The following is a 17,809-nucleotide window of genomic DNA, read 5'->3' as shown; positions in this document are numbered from 1 at the left end:
GGTAACGCACGATCGCCATTGCCTTGACCTACATGAAAACAAACGCTTACTGAGACCATGACCTCTTTAGTGCGCTTTAGCGCCTCCTCGCATGACCGAACTCTGCTCAAGGTCCTCTCATGGTCCTCCGCAGTCAGCAGCCCACATAACGATCGCCAACGAGCGACGCTTTTTTGTCGCGCGCTCTTCGTGCACGGCGCTCACGTGGGGCGCGCTAGGCAACCAGGTAACATCGTCAAAGGATATCGGGTCAGGGGCCGTATGTTGTATCGACCCATTTAATTTTGCGTTGTTTGCAATGTAAGTCAATTTCTGTAACGGAGGATCTTAGACAGGTAAAACGCAAGGTCATAAAGTTTCATATAATAAAATACTATTATTGTATGAAACTTTATGCACATGGTAGCCTAAAGGTGACCGCAGGAGTCCAAGTCATGGCATTTTAAGTGAATGACAAAGCTCAACTTGACATACTTGTAACCGCGGGTTTAACGTCAAAAGTTATTTAGGATCACCGCACCGATGCTGAGCGTTGAGCAGTGATGCATTTTCCTGTGAAACCGTTACGCGTGGCGAAACGAAGTCGAAAGAACAAATGTACTCAGCTGCTTTACAAAGAGCGCATACTATAGCAGCGCCATTCAATGCATGTCGGTAACAGTAAGCAGCAACTTTTGTATTCTCTTCCTTCACTTCTATCACTACTTATGTCAGTGTTGGTGTTACTTGTGTCGCGAAACGGTCGTGGGCCAGGTGTACGTACTTGCAACGGTTGCGGCGTGTTTTAGTTGCGTAGTTTTCCATACGGTTGAAATGAGAAGTGCATTGGTTCTGTGCTCGATGTGAGCAGCTTGTGTACCTACGACGTTGCGTGCGTGCAGTTAGGGCTTGCACGCACTGCGATGCAGTCGTCCTTGCAGTTTAGGTAAGGAATTGCCTCTGTTTCTGGCCGTGCAGTTTCTTTTAAATTTGAACTTAATAAATACACTGATACGCATTTCACTGATATAAATACATATAAAAGTAACCGTTTAAGTCATTACCAGCGCTGCGAGTCGTACTTGAACGCCCTTTAAATGTTCAGAACTTCGGCGGGTTAACGATTTTGATAAACTTAAAACCTATCCGTGGTTAGCGTTACAATGAACTAGTAATAGTCTCGTTTTAGTACAGTTTCGATAGCCTGAAAGAATAACTGATTCTTCTTATTTTTCTTCCTTCATGATTTCTAATTTTTAGCTTAATTCAGTGTATCGGAGAAATCGCGGGAATTTGTTTGACCTTTCACTTTGGTGTGTTGCCTTTTTTTCTTTTCATTTTGAACGTAGGCGAAATGCTGCGCTGAATGGCGATGGAACTACCTCTGACAACGCAGTCAAGTTACCAGTCAGCCTTCTTCTTCCCTTTGTGTTATGCAACACCAGAGGCGAAGTCTGATAGCGAGACATCATCATTCTGTGAAAACCACGCTGCAACATCACGAACGAGCTTGAGTACCTTTGACTGCAGCGATCGGGCTGCTTGTGCTCGAAGTTTATGCTCTGATACAGCAGTATCGTGGCCGTCAACACCATTTACAAAGAAGTCGCATAAGCATAAACTTGGAAATGAACATTCAAACCTAGTGTTAAAGAAGTTCTTACAGTCGTTGCAACGGGATTCAATGGAACCGACTGACGGCTACTTGCAAAGCACATCGTACTCAGCGCCGCCAGCCTTGATGTCGGCATCACGCGGGACGTCGATTGCAAGTTCGTTTAGCAGTGAGAGCATACCGGTTGTGACTACTTCGCAAGGAAGTATTGAACATGGAAGTAGCAGCTGCACAATGTCTGGAACAGTTGATGGAGAAGCACAGTCATGTACAGAAAAAGTGCTGCAGCAGGAGTGTGCAGCTTCTTCCAGCACCTTTTGTCCTGGTACATGCTTGTCAGCATCTGATGCAGTGGTTTCTTCAAAATATTATACTGGAAAAGGCAATTTGACGAATAATCAAGAATTGGCCCTTTCTCTCGAGTCAGTGCTGACAGTAGTACCACAGTCACTTAGGCTGCGTTCCACTACTGCAAATGCTAAAAGCTTGGAGAGGAAACAAGTGATCAAAGAACCCTGTGTCAAGACTTCTAGACCTAGGTACTCTACTTCTTCATGTGGAGGTGCCAGCTTACAGTCATGGGACTCTCATCTGGAAATTGATGCATCTATTGAAGACATAGTGGAAAGCGTGATTCATGAACTGTCTATCTGTGAAACGGAGTTGCAAAGCTGTTCGGAAATGTTTTCTCAGGATCACTCTACTATCAGTGATGCACCACGAAGAGCATCTCCAGCCTCTCTTTCAAGTTACACTTCAAGCAGGCGTTTAGAATGGGACAATGGGGCAGACATTGGATATTCTGGCACTAGTGGTAGAACACATGAACAAGAAAGGTCAAGGTATAGCAATATAGCGAGGCACATTTCTGAGCCAAGTGAAAGTGATGTGGTCAATGAAGCGAGTGTTTCCCCTGATGAAAAAACACACAAATTTGCTGTGCCACATTCTCGCGATGCTATTGTGCAGACTGAAGCTTGTTCAATCAAAGATGCTGGAGTCCAAGCTAATGCTTCTGCAAAAGATCTTTCGTCTACTCAGACTCGTGTGAAAGCATCAACAAAGCAGTCCGAAATGATAGTATCAGGCAGTGCTGTGACAGATTTGAGTAGCATTGCATCTACCAAGCAAGGATCTTCCATAATTTCACTTACTAACAATGTGCACCAACAAACTGGCATGGAGAAAAGAGGATTTTTGGTGACTGATCGAGCACCGAACTGTGCTTGTGTCAATATGAAGCCTGCTCTTCAGCAAGCTGTAAGCAAAAAGAGCCTTGAAATGCCAAAATGTGATAGGGCAAATATTGTTTCACTCTATAGCCGCAAGACCTTCAAAGAGCACAGGAATCTTAGAAAAAAGCACGCAGGCTCAACACGAAAATGTGCGTCAGACTTTAGCTATGGTCAGAGAAGACATTGCGGCAATAACTTGGTTGCTGCCTCTGATACTTCTCATATACAATCTGAACCTTTGGGTGCCACTGGTTTTACAGTTATAGACAACAACCGAATGAAAATGAAATTGCCTAAAACTGTACCTGGACTGGCTTCTCGAAGTGCAACACCTGCCGAGCTTCCTCGTGCTTGCTCTGAACTTGACAAGCGGCAGCTTGATTATTGGCTTAGCTCTGGTTTCCCTTATGTGCCTGCAGTGGTGCCCCTTGAAGTAGGCATTCTACCTCGAATTCACAGTGCTGAACCAGCCACAGAAAAGCAAGAAAATTGTGATCCAAGGCTTGTAGTATCAGGGTCGTGCCTCCCGTCTATAACTCAGATGCAAGAAGCCATAGACATGGAAAATACTCGGACTACTGCAACAGCACAAGGTGCTGGTGGAATGACACGAAAACGTTACATTGTTCGTCCAGTGTCGCGGTCAGTGCTGAAAACATCTGAAGCAGGCACATTGCTTTCAAAGCAGACTGCAGGACAGTGCCAAAAACTCATTACGAAAGACAAATTTAGGTGAGTGCGTTGTGGTGTTTCATTCATATGCTGCAATCAGTTACTAGTGCAATGTTGTTTTGCTTATGCACTTTAGCAAACATATTTTGGTTTGACACTTTAGCGAACAACCTACTTTAACATTAGCATGAAACATAATCTGGAAAAAATGGACACATGCCCAATTGCTTCAATGATGTGTGGCTGAAATCTAAGTGGATTCTGCTCCCCAAAAAATTTGAATTTTGAGTGCCAATAAAAAGATATGAGATTTTAGTGCCGGTGCCCATCCTCTGGATAAGCAGCGGCAAGCAATAAAATCACTGTGGTATTAAAGACTGCAGCTGATGTGAAAATCAAAATAAATGTTCCTTAAAGTTCACCTGTTTGATCAAGTCATTAATGGGGGTTAGTGGTACAAAGGGAAAACAAAAATTGACAAACAACTTGTTTGTAGCACGACACCACAAGCAAATCCGTACGGATTTCTCAAAAATAAAAGCTTACTTGCCAAAAAATTCGTCTGGGGCGGTCGCTCTACTAATCGAGCTAACCAGGAAGCTAGCAAGCGGCTGCATGAGGAGGAATGCATTGACAACTGAAAGCACATAGACACAAGTAATGCAAATGAGTTCTGTAGAATCCCCGCAAGGTGGTGGAAGGGTTAAAAAAGGGGAAAATAGACAACCACCCGTTAGCGCAAAGGCAGTTCATCTTCTTGTTTGCATTTAATTCTTGTTCATTTTTCAGTGCTCTAAATAAACATTTCCCATTGCAGCTAATTGATATGCTGCATCAAATGAAATAAATTTGATTAGAGCTAGTTTTATTGCCTATGAATTGACATTTCTTTAAGTAAAGCTTTTTTTTCCAAACCCTCCTATACTTTCCTAACCATGCTGCTGCTGAGGCTTAACTAGGGGGGTTCACCACTACCCTCTGTTCCCCCTTGATATTTGTGTGCATGCATTAATTTGCATTCATTAGGTTTACAACAAATGACATCCCCTATACTTGCTTTCTTGTCTGTCCCAAAAGCTTTGCTCAACAAATGCAAATATATACCAATATAATAAAAATAGTATTCTATTTTGTATTATATACACTGTAAGGATCTTTTCATGAGTGGCTGTCTACTGTAGTGAAAGAATTATATTGAGGAGTTATGTCACCAGGCTGGACCTAAAATGTCCCACTAGTGTCACAAGTGAAGTCTCACAATTACATTAATTTCTCAATTATAAATAAAGGTATCAATAATATTGACGTTTTAGATATTCTAAAGCATTGATCTGTCACTGCAAACTAATTAGTTGTTTGCCTTTGTAAAAATGTAAAAATGTAAGATGAACTGGCGCTCTTTGGCCGTGAAATGGCCCTTGCGCCACAAAACATCGAACATCATCATCTGTTTGCCTTTAATGTCCCTGCTAAGACGAAAAAAATCTGTGGAGATACAGTTATAAGGTCCATGTAGTGTCACTTATCTATTCTTTTTTATCACTGGTACACTTCGCTACAAACTAATTGCATAATTAAAAAAAAAAACGTCTTGGCTAGCTTAAGCTGGCACTCAGCATATATTTATCATGCGAACTATGTCTTTGATGAGTGCCATGTGTATCATGTTGTGTGGCGTGGGCACATGAAGGTAGATATATGCATGCCTGTTTTCTTTGGGACATGGATACATGCATGAATGAAATGATTTGAGTATAAGCGATTCTTACCACTGTCATTGCTATTGGCCTCACGACATCAATGAAAAAATGCTACCACATATTTCGAGAAACACAAAGCATAAAAGAAAAACAGGGGCACTAGTGAGGGTTACAGTAAAAATGGAATTTATTTGGGAAAGAGCAGCTGGTATGTAGATGAAGTGCAACCTAACAGAAAATGCAAAAAGAAAAAAACACCTAAACAGCAATACATCCACACACGCCGCAATCAAGGGGAAAAAAAAGGAGAAGAAAGATATACATTGGTATCGTCTTCTATAGGTGCTGGAAAGATAGCTAAATTCTGCACTGCTCAGCGAAATTGACGGCATGCTGACACACTTATCGTTTTTTCTTCAGATATGGAAGGCTTCGGTCACTTGTCTTGCGAACAGATTTTTATGATGCGGCAGTATCGTTGTGTGGAGGGTTCGCAGCCGCTTTCGTGACAATGAGCGGCTAGCGAGTACTGTTTTGACTGATAACGAGCGTTCGTGTTCCTTAAGTGTGAACACCAACATGCCTTTGGGAACACGAATGCTCATTATCAAAATGCTCATTATCGCTGTTCATTGTCACAAATGCGGCTATGTACCCTTCTTCTACGACACAATGATACTGTAACATCATAAAAATCGGCAAGAGAAGTGATTGAAGCCTTCCACATCCAAAGAAAAAAGGATAAGTGTCAGCATGCCATCAATTTCGCTGAGCGACCGGGAATTTAGCTATCTTTCCAGCACCTGCAGAATATGATACCAATGTATCTCTTTTTCCCTTTTTTTCTCTTGATTGCGGTGTGTTTAGATGTATTGCTGTTTTGAATTTTCTGTCAAATTGCACTTCACGTATATGTCATCTGTTCTTTCCCAAGTCAGATTTTAGTTGCGAGTCGGCGCCTGCCTGTGTTCTTTTACTTCGTCGTCATCTCGTGTGCGCTGTTCAACCAAGATGTACCCATGCCAACTCGCTCAAGCTTCAATTCTAATCTAAAAATAGTAGTTACACGACGCATTTTTCATGAAAACTTGCTGCATGTCTCACAGTGTCTTGGTGCCATGCCAATTTCCTGGGTTTTGTGCCAGATAAGTTTAATTTTGTATTAAGCTTGCACTTGCTCTGTATGGTGGTGGAAAGACACCTGCCTTTTGAAGCTGCACCATGTCCCTTTGTAATGTATTGTATCTTTTGTAACCTATCGAAATGTTTTGCAGGATAGAATTGTCAACCATGTCCTCTTTGGGCGAGACTGATGGCATACCTCCCATTAATGGGGCAGCCAAATCAACACTGCTGTCGCAGAGAAACACTGAAGGTAGGAAAAAGATTTTAATATGTCTTTATTTCAGGCATATTTGAATTGAGAAGCACTGCCGCAGATGTGTGTGATTAGTGAATTTTGCCTTTCCAGACACTTTGCTTTCAAAGACAAATGAAAGTGAAGCGTGTTCTTCGGCAGAGATAGTGGCATCTTGCGAAAATCAAAAGGAGCGTTGTCCGCACCACTCTTTCGCTTCGTGTAACAGTTTATCTGAAGGAACTTCATTACAGCAGCTGACAGTGAATGGTAAGAGTTGCAAGCTGAAACCGATGGCTCACAGAGAGCTAGAAAAACTGAGGTTTCTCGTTAATAGACAAAGACATGGCTACTTGAAGCAGTTGCAAAGAGAAGTAGAACGGCTGCATAAGCTTGAGCAGCTCTTCCTCTTAGCAGATGTCAGTCGCGCAGCATCTTCAGCAGAAACGGAAACCACATCACCAGAAAAGGACTTGGATGTTACGGTGTGCAGAAACGGAGAAAGCAACAACGTTGCAGTGCAGACTTCTCAGTCACTTTTTGCCAGCTGTGATGACGAGGACACTGCGGTCAAAGGAAATTGCTTTGTGTCAGTGGTTGACCAGTCGGTGAAAAAGCACAGAGACCACCCTTCACAGCAGAGGAGGAAAGCTGTCTCCAGGCGTCCTGTAGCATGGGTGGTACCTGTGGGGTCGAACACCCCGTACAGTGGCAGTGAACAAGGAGCATCCCTGAAAGAGAGAAATCACCAGGGCACCAAGGAAGAAGAGAGTCTGCAGGTAATTGACACTATTCACTGGGTTTTAATTAATAATGAGAGTTCATATTTCGTTGCATTTGATGTTAGATTCAGTATTGATGAACCATTAGTCGTCACTGTTTTGCTAGCAGTAGACAAAAGCAGATCGGATGATGCACAAAGCTTTTTCTTTCTAGCCGTTTCATTATGAAAAGTTATGACTGCAATGCAGTTATGGCCAGCACTGAAAAGAACTGCGCTGAAATAATGGGAGCAGGCAACTTGAAGCAGGTCTTACCCATTTAACCTGCTTTATGTTGGGTTTCCCTTGTTTATTAGTGACAAAATTATGCCGTATGGCATGGACTGGTTTCATGGTTTAATTGAACCATGACTGTCTTTACAGGCAGCATTTGCAGCCCATTGTAGCCGTTTAATCAAGCGTTCAGAAGCAAGGCAGACTCAGCTTGCTCTCTTGGCTGAACAACGACAAAAGCAGCGCTTGGCTCCACTGCAGGTGCAGCTACAAGGACGAAATCAACTGCACCCTCGTCCACCAGGAAATTTAGGTTTGTCTCTATATGCATTTGTGTGTTTGTAAAAGGAATTCTTGCAGTGGTTGAAAACAAGCAAAGAAATCAACTCAAGGAAACACTGTGAGAAACTGCTACGGTAAAACAGTGATAACTCAAAGCTCGATATTACAAACTTGTGGTTAATTTAAACTGATTTCAAATTTTTGGATGTCTCACCATGTTTTGAATGTACTTTTAAGCTGTTTAATTCAATTGCCCGTATAGTGTAAATCGGTGATTGTATTTATACTTGTCCGTGCCAGAAAACATTTTCTACCTTTGTTGCTTTCAGCTGAACATTCGCATTCTTATATCACTAACAACTGCGAATGAAGCTGATTGCCTGCCTACAAAGTGGTAAAACCAAGCAGACTGTGCACCAGCCATAGCATGGTGATTGATCAAAAAAGAACAGAGAAGCTTAGACAGTCTGGTCTTTGTATGTTGCAAGCAGAATGCTTCAGCCACTTTCACTGCATTATACTGGTGTCAGGCAGAAAAGTGTACTAAGGGCTACCAATTGTCTGAGGGCACACACATAATTTTGTCCCTTAATTTACACATTCATGCATGTACCATGGTATAACGAGTGCCAGTATTATAGCTGTCATCTAATAACTTTATTGGCAATCGTTCAGAGCTATTTAATGTGTTGCTACGGCCCTGAAAAACGGTACAAGTTGGTATGTTTTAACGCAGTGAAAATTATGTTGTTAGATAGGGTACTTTGTAAAATCAAGTTTTAACTGTAAATGTTTGTGATTTTATATGTGCGCCTGGACTTGGTATTCCATACATACGTATACAGGGTGCCCCAGCTAACTCTAGCTAGAGTTTAAAAACATGATGGCACTATGATGATGCAACCAAATGCATCGAGTTAGCGCACTGTACTTTGTGCTCTTCTTAAGTTCTTATTTAGACAATATTAGTGAACTAACTTCTAAAGCAAGAAAGCTGGGCTTAAAAAGCCCAGCTTTCTTCCAAAAACAGTTGTTCCAATAAGAAAGTTGTTGATCAACTTTCAAGATGTACAGTAGTTTCTAATTTTCTATCTATAAGATGTGTTATGCTGTTTCAGATGCCTGTGAAGTACAAAAAAATACATGACATGCTTGCTTGTGTGTAGTAATTGCAGTGCTTCCTGATGCTTCGCATACAAATGATATGCTTCCCTCACGGCGGTTCACAACAGTGATAAGCATAACCATCACTTATATCTTGAGCAGCCATAGGCAACAGGTTCTTCATCGCACAGCCACTACCATTGTTGCTGACCTGTTGCCTTTTAAGGGGGCACACGGCTTTCAAAAGCCGAAAAATTGTGAAAAAGTCGATTTTTGAAAAAAAAAAACACATTTTTGGATTGCATGTCTCATGAACTACCTGTTCTGTAATCATCAGCACCTAATTTAAAAAAAATGCTATATTCTAGGCCGCGGAGGCGTTCAAAATGCACGAAAAATGCCGAAACCATACCAAACTTTGCGCACACGCCATTCCCAGACCATGCGGTCGTCCTGCGCCATCTTGGTGTTGCTTTGAGCGCGAATTATAACTAGTGAATTCTTCCTGTTTAGGTTGCCGTGCTCCAAAATGGCGTCTGTGTGGTTTAGACCTGTGGTTGAGACGCTATTGCCGTTTTCCCGCAAAGGGATGCAGAGCGTTGATTATTGGCTAGAGCTGCGCATTCATATTCTGCAGGAGAAAGTGCGCCCGCGATTGGCTGCTGCGCAGCTGCAGTTGCGGTCGCTTCCTCATATGGCGTGCGCTCGCCCCATTCCATTGTTGCTCCGCCACGTCCGCCTTGGCCGGCAGCTTCTGTGCCGCTCTTTGGCCCTTGTACTATGTTTTCATGCATTTTCTCTTCTTTATTTCGTTTTGCACTAGTTTTGTGTTCTTTATCTTTGTTGCTGCACGCGATGCCGGTAACAAAGCCGAAGACTGTGCGGAGGTCCGAAGACTTTGCTTGATGGATAAGGCGGCGGCAGCTTAGTTCTTCGATTGTTTACTAGATGGCGGGGAGCGTTGTAATAAAATCCGTTCGCTGTTGGCGCGTGCTCGGAGTTGCCCGATGGATAAGGCCGCAGGGCGGCGAGCACGGAAGGCGGCGGCAGCGCGTGCTCGCAGACAGAATCCCGATGTGCGAGATCGCGAGGCAGAAGCGCTCCGTGAAGCTGCGCGGCGCCGCCGCCAAGGTCCTGCCGTACGAGAGTGGGAGGCCGAAGCGTGTCGTCTGGCTGTGCGCCGCCGCCGCCAAGATCCCAGCGTTCGAGAACGAGAGGCCCAAGCGTCACGGCAACGGCGCGAGGACCCTGCCATACATATACACACACAGTGCTTCTCATGTCTTTCTTGATGATGTAGTGGGCGAACTTTCACTGATTTTACCGATGATTTCCTCTCAGGAGCTTTGCCCACTCATCATCATTCACCCCGTGGATATGCTGTGAATTTTTTGATAATGCCGTCCTGCTTAGTGTTCTTTTGAGTGAAGATCAAAATCACTTGGACCATCATGGCATGTTTTGTTACAATGCTAGGCTTTTCACCAGCAGAATATTTTCTCAAATTATGTAACAATGTAACTTGAAAACTACTAGAGATATGGCAGATATAAGTATTTCGTATGCCTACCAAACTTCATTACTCTAGGTCAACAAACAAAAAAAGCTTTTTTCTAACGCCACCTCCCCCCTTTATCCATGGCACATGTGGCCAAACACTATGGTTAGTTTACAAGTAAAAGAATTAGGGAACATTGTAATTTGAGAATGCAAGCAGATGTGTCAGTGACCATGGTAGTCTGCATGTTTGCATATATACAACCCCCCCCCCCCCCCCCCCCCTCCTTCATATACGAGATCTCCACCTATCACCATCACCACCATCCACCATCAAAAACTGGCTTGATGTTTTGTGAAAGCTTTTGTAGCTTACTTGCAAAATATTTAGTCCTAATTTAAATTATTTTTATTAATAGGTCAATGTTATTGATAGGATATGCCTTAAAGCCTCATGGATGCGTTATACCTGAGTGGTGGGTGTGTGCAGTTTATTTAACATAATGCTAGTTCTTCAATGATGCATTTAAAATTAAGGGGTTCTAATAAACCACAGCTTAAACAAGAAGGCAATTACAGCCTTTTCAGGTTTAAAAAGAATGAAGGTAGATGAGTATTGTTTGGGTGGGAGAAGCCCTGTTATAGTTGGTATGGAAGGAACAGTAGCAAACTGTCAAAATATTGGAGGTCTGGTGAGATGCGTGGCAGAACTTGTGGAATAGGGAGGGAAGAGCAGCTTTTTAACAGAGTACCAGGTTGAGTACATTAACTTACATTTTATTAAAGTGACATTAAAGAACAAAATGATTTTTCGTGTGTTAGAAAAGTACAATTTCATAATCCCAAAAACACCACTCTTACCACGACGTCTGGTAAACGAGAAAACGCACAAAAAAAAATGCAAGTGGAGACGTTACATTGCCATTCCCGCATCAGGCACCATGACGTCACAAATTTTGAAGGCGTCTACTGTGTCTTATGTAGCTTCTATTTGATAAAATTGAAGTGCATTGTCATCTATGGTTGCCATAGACCTAGCATAAGAAGTTTCAGAAAATTTCATTGAGCCAATGTCGTGAAAATACAAAAAATACATTTTGAAATTTTTTACGTCCAACACGAAATTAGGAAATGAAACTTTAACATTGATTTTCATTGCTAGTAATGAACTTGTGATAGTCAAACTTGTGGCATTAGAGTGCTCAGAGTGCAGTTTATCTAAACCAAGTCATTGTTTTTGTAGCGATAGCTACACTGGCCTCGCTGAGCCAATTTCGCGTGGCACTGGTCTGCGCATGCGCAATGATACTCCGCCAGTGTGCGCGCAATTCGATACGCTGCGTAAACTATCAGTGGTGTCACGCACCAAGCCGGCACCTCCCTGGGCCGCGGCCACGCGCAACTCGCTGCCGCCGGTGTGCGCTTTCCAGAGGAGTGCCGTCATAGCCTTGGTAGACATATGGACGCCGACGCGCGCACCTTCCCTGTGCACTCGCCATCTGACACTGCGCTGGAGCCGCTTGATAGCGCCTCTGACTGGCGTTTGCCACTGTGGTATAGCCATGGAGAAGGAGAGTGCAAATGCTGCTCAACGGTGCAATAGAGCGGAAAAGCTTAACTCATCGGATCCCGAAGTAGTTGCCCGGCAAAATAAATATACATGTGCCACATAATACGTATACCGTGTGTGTGTAATTGGAACAGCTGTAAGCATGATATCTGGAAAGCTAAGAATAATCAGCTGAACCTTTGCTAACGCTACGTATATCCTGGCATAGCTGAGCTAAGCCACTGCAATTTTTCTTAAGTGTCCCTCTTAAGAACTGTGTTACTTGAAATTTAGAAATAATCAGATTAAATAAACCGTGCTGCACAATTTTAAATTCCTTCTCAATGTTAATATGGTTAGCTTGGTGACAATACCATTTAGCTGATGTGTATTTGACTTCAGGGCTGGTGAAAGTACAATATGTCAGGTGTTATACAGAAACTGGAGCAAGTCGAAAGTTACAGCGTAATTTGCCAAGCATGTGGTTTTGATTGTTTGTTATTGTGCTAATGTGTGTGAACCCGGACATATCAAAGTGAATATTGATACCAAGGTAAGCGCTTACTAAGGAGACAATGGAACAATTAATTGCGTATTCATGGATGATATAGGGTGGCCTACATTGAAAATATGCAGTTGTTTTGGTTCAAACAAAGCAGCCAAACATTGATCTGCTGTTACTTTGAGTCAATACAAACCAAATGTGCCGTAGGCTAGGTCCAGTCACAGAACTACACATTCTTGCCCACCTTTGGCTGCCACGGCACACCACATGTTATGTACTCCACTGTACAGAGTTGGTAAGCAGGATGTATGGCTAGGTTCTTGTGCCATTGAAACCCACACATCATCATGAGGATTGATGGCTACAGACAACAGTAAACCCTGTTGGCACTACTTTGTCCCTTCCTTCAGATACTCATCTAGTACAAGACAAGGTATTTAGTACAAAACAAGGTAAAGTGATGGCGTCTCTCATAATCATATGGTGGTTTTGGGAGGTTAAACCCCACATATCAATCAATCAAGGTAAAGTGAGACACAGGGCACGATACTACATTTTGAACTTGTCATCAATTATGTTAATTAGTATAAACTAAATTACCAGTGCACTTTGAATATAAAGATGACAATTAAAAAAGCTACAAAGAACTGGAAAAACATTTAATGAAAATGCTCCAGCTCTTACATGGGAGCCATGCGCTTAGTATGCTGTTCAAATGCTCTTGGCACCATCATTGAGGCTCAGTTGTGCAGTGGTCAGATCTCATAAAAAATCTACATGCTGCCTCAATTTGTGAGCAATCCTAGCCTTGGGTTCAAAAAATGGACATGCATATGCACCTACACTGCCATTTGCAGTTGACCTTGCCGAATGTTTGGCATATTTTGCTTTGAGCTGCGAGCAAAATAATTTGCTGTAACTGATGTTACTTTGGGTATTGCAGTGTTTTCATTATATAGTAAATGTGAAAATGGCTACCTTACTTGATTGTGCTTTTTTTTTCCTCACCAATAAAGGAAGAGCCTCAACAAAGAAGACATTTACCCACAAGGAAATGAGGGAACAGACTGAGAGGTAGGTTTCATAGCTTGTAAAACTAAAAAAGCTGAATATATTTTGTATATTTCCTAGGGTGTATCAAAAGCTGCCTGAGGTTATTGACTTGAAAACAAGGTTACTGAGAGAGCAACAGTACAGAACAAACCGTCTTATGGCACAATTGTACAACAAGGCAAGTTTACTTTTCAAAAGTGAGTGTCCTTTATAACAAGTTTCTTTTGCTTTTCAGGCCATCCAAGAGAAGGCTTTGGTAGGCTGTGTGAACTTTCCGATTAACAAGCCATTCAGTCAACTTTAAATGGTTCAGCAGTTACTTCCGTTTGCAAATTAGCAGTGATGTAATTTTGCTTCACGTGATGTGTATACTTGGGATGTAAATAAAAGATTGACTGGCCTTCAAGAGCAATAAGATTGAATGCTCACTAGTGTGGCAGATTTGATTTAAGGTCATTATTTTAGCACACCAAACTTAGCTCGTTTTTTTTTTTCATCAATATAAAACCTTGTCGTTTTGACAGATGTTTGAAGACCTTGTCTTGTAGCTATAAACAGGACCACTTGCAAATGAATCAAAGGACTTGTGCACAATGGTGGCAAAATATACACAGCATGCTGCCGGCAGCAATGCACATAATGCAACCATTTTGTCCAGTATTTCTGCTGTTACAGCAGCCATGTGATAACTATGTTACTCAGATGTCTGCTGAAGTACAAGTGCTTTCCGAGATGAAAACTGTGCCTTGGTCATCATTTGTGCAAGTAATTGTATGAGAGCTGTTACCTTGCATATTGGCTTAATAAAAGAGCTATAGTTGATGTTGCTACACTCCTATTTTGTTCTATTGACTTCTCGTGTAAAAGCTTTGCAAACCTCACAGCTTGCAAGACACTTAAAACTGCACTACTATCTGTGTGAATAGTTGATAAACTATTATACATATACAAGCGAAGTTATAAAAGACACAATAACAGAAATGCAAAACATTAAAGTGTCTTACTCCAGATAGCATACAGAATTTAGAACCTGTAGAGTTCATAGTGGAGATAAAAATGGGGGTAATATTTAAGCGTATGTCATTGCAACAGTTGAAGCAGAAAACCTTCAAATTTTCTTTCCCAAATTGCTTACTGCATTGTTTATTTTCAGAAAATAAAATATCGGGAAAATAATTCACCTATTTATGCAGCCTGTTTGTCTTAAGAGCGCTAATATGGACGTCCTGAAGGAGAAAGAGCCTAGCAGATGATGGGCCTAGCTGAGCGCGCTTTGTGGGCACACACTTGCCATCACACTCTTGTAATGTGGTTCCATCATACAGCGGTGACACAGAGCGAGTACTCGACATTTTTAGCGGCAGGCAGTGTTAAGCGATATTCAGGTTTGCACTGTTGCAGACTGGAACAAACTTCCAGCAGAAAATGGTGTGTGCAGATGTGATATACTTCACATTGAAAATAGAATAACTTAAGGTCAGTGAAAGCTTGTTTCCTTCTTTGTCAGTCAGTGATGAAATAGAGGCGTCTAAAGTACGGCCCCGTGCTTGAAGGCAGAGTGATGCTGTCGGCTATATGGTGTCTATGTCAGAATGAACCACCAATTCTGGGTCAATCTGCAAAAAATCAGAACTGTCTTGGAAAGTTTCGTTATTGCCGGGATCGTCTTTGTTAGACTTGCTTACCGCCAACACGCCGAAACTCAAACTCGGTTGAGTAGTGGAGTGTGTCATCGGTTTTAAACCACGTGTGAAGTAAGTATTTTCCATGGGGTCCAAATATTTCATATGGCGCGTGTGCATATCGTCGTGTGGAAGACGCATGGTGACGTTTAAATCTGGCTTTTGCTCGTACGATTCTTAGTTTGACAGGTTGCTAGTAGTGTAGGATACAACGTCAGGAGGCAGGCCTAGCTGTGTTCGAGTTAGGAACTCATTCCCCACGTTGTAAGTAGGACCCATCTTTAGCCACGCGTCACCTTCAAACTGGTACTCATAGTTGACTATGAGTGTGCCCACGTGACCTTTGAAAGGGAACTGGTTGACAGACTTGGTCAAGCGGGGACTAGCCTTGTCAATGTGAATAAAGTCCTAGGCAAAGTTGTGTTGCGGCACGCCCATGCACGCAGGCATGCTCTTTTCATCGTCACCACCTTGCTCCTTGTTACCCGGTGTGATTTTAAGACCCCAGTAGCTCTTAGGCAGATCGGCCTGGTCCTTCTCCTGAAATGGAATGTAAGACTGCGGCTTCATCGGGTAGTTTGTCTCGCCTTTCTTAACGCAGCACATGCCTGTATCCAAGGCGTGGTTCAATCCGACGGAGCTAAGACCATAAACTAGCATGTCAGAGTTGACAGGTTGGACAACCGAAGAGCCAGTCTTCCAAGGGGTGCGTAGACCATTAAGAGTAGCCTTGACAGTGCAACTCACCGCTCTCGTGTGAGATGGTAAGTTAATGTACGTGCCCTGAGGAATGTAAAGATACGGCCGGTCTACTGGCAAGCGCGAGAGGCTAGTTAGAACTCCTGGAAACGTTTTCGCAGTGTCATACTCTAAATTCGTCTTCAGCATTGCATAGGCCCATGTGGTGAGTATTGCTGTCACGGAAGACTGTGACCACTTCATAGTCGCGAGGTATGCGCAAAATCTGCTGAACGAGTCCTGCGTAATTTTTATCGTCACCTCTAATTGCTGCTCCACCTGGACGGACAGGAGCGTCCAATTGCATCTGCGACGACATTTCGGCGTCGCCGGTGCTTGAGTCAGGCTGGTATCGCTTTGCGTCTGCTGAATCTGATTGCCTGTTATGAGCACGTTTCCCTCCATCTCCTGCCATTCCATAGAGACTGCGGCCCAAAACGTATTGTTCTACATTATTCTTTGTGCCCAGACCGACAGCACCTAATGCAGAGTGCCAGTTACCAGTGCATCTAAAGTCATTCAAGAAGAGAGCTGCAGATGCCTGGTCAGCTGCAAAGACGTCTTCGTGACTTGTGGCTCACTCATAGGCTTCGTTGTTCGACTTGGCTATGCAGTCATCCTCGTCCACTAGATCTCTGTTGCGCAATGGATTCCTGGGACCCAGGTACTGGTGGCCTGGGAACAAAGGCATACTTCTCAGGTTAGGAGATATACACGTGGTAGCGGTAGCGACATCGACGACTGCTACACTCTTAGCCGCCTCTATTTAATGTCTGACTGTGACTGACTTCATGGAATTATAAAATTTATGCCCTATTGAACTTTTCTGTCGCAAACATTATACAGTAAAACCTTGTAAATTCGAACTCTGCTATTTCAAAATTCGGTTTAGTTCTAAGTATTTTCACAGTCCCGTATTTTGCAATGCAAGTTTGAGCAGATAATTGCGGAGCGGCAGTCAGCACCAGTTCGGTTAATTTGAAAACTGGGTGCAGTGTGCCAATTCCTGATTCAGTCGCAAATCTGCGAAAACGATGACCCCAAAGCGTCGCAAGGCAATGCAACGTAGCGATATTAATGAGTGGAAGCTGAAGCATTCCAGTTTTGCTAGTTCCAGGTCGAAAAATAAAATTATAAAAAGATTCACAGCATATCCACAGAGTGAATGATCATGAGCAAAGCGTCCATCCGTCTGTGTGTGCTTCCGTCCATGTTTCTGTCGGTTTGTCTGTTTGCCTGTCTGGCGATGAGCACAAGCCGCCGTGGCCCTCCGCGCTCGCAGCTCCACTTCCTCCATGCCCTGCCAACGATCCGACGTGTACGGCGATGATCCTGTAGACAAAGAGGCACTCGTTCTCCATGCAACCAGGCACAGCCCGTGCAGCAGCCAATCGGAAAGTAGCGGTACAGCACCATCTAGAATATCCTTATACTGTTTCCTTATACTGTTTCATCTAGAATATCCTTATACATCTATTATACTGTTTGGGAGATACTGCCGGTTACGCCTGAAGCGGAACAAGGTTAGGCTAAGAGGAGCTTCGCTTCTAGAAACTTAGACCATCTTCCCGAAGGGAACCCTGATGGGATGCGAAGCAGCGTTGTTGCGCATGGGTGGCATTACCGGTTGAACAGTGCTAACGTGGGTGCTGTGGTGAGCGCTGGAAGATTCGTTTGAAGCGATAGCTGGGGTAGGTCTTGTAAGTGACATGTGCAGACATGTTTAAACGCATACGTTTGGCGCACGTCAGGTTTATTGTGCGTTAACCGTCGAGTCGGCGGTGTAGCAAGCGGCAGTCGCGGCAGGTGTTGCGGGCGAATGGACGAGGTGGCAGGTGAGAGATAG

At 43.2% G+C, this 17,809-nt stretch overlaps 1 protein-coding gene across 1 annotated transcript; it reads left to right on the top strand.

Annotated features, from left to right (window-relative positions):
- Window positions 1-686: 686 nt before the first annotated feature.
- On the top strand, window positions 687-14,381 carry Alms1b (Alstrom syndrome 1b). The gene is made up of 8 exons (XM_037427383.2): window positions 687-925; window positions 1,329-3,561; window positions 6,476-6,576; window positions 6,673-7,337; window positions 7,704-7,866; window positions 13,507-13,564; window positions 13,622-13,721; window positions 13,779-14,381. Exons 2-8 carry the CDS (start codon window positions 1,346-1,348, stop codon window positions 13,845-13,847), a joined length of 3,372 nt encoding a protein of 1,123 aa, XP_037283280.2. The 5' UTR covers window positions 687-925; window positions 1,329-1,345; the 3' UTR covers window positions 13,848-14,381.
- The last annotated feature ends 3,428 nt before the right edge of the window (window positions 14,382-17,809 follow it).

This window comes from Rhipicephalus microplus, chromosome X, assembly GCF_043290135.1.
Source record: "Rhipicephalus microplus isolate Deutch F79 chromosome X, USDA_Rmic, whole genome shotgun sequence".
Classification (NCBI taxonomy): domain Eukaryota; kingdom Metazoa; phylum Arthropoda; class Arachnida; order Ixodida; family Ixodidae; genus Rhipicephalus; species Rhipicephalus microplus.
Note: the sequence above shows the minus strand (reverse complement) of the source record. Positions and strands in the feature narration are given on the sequence as shown.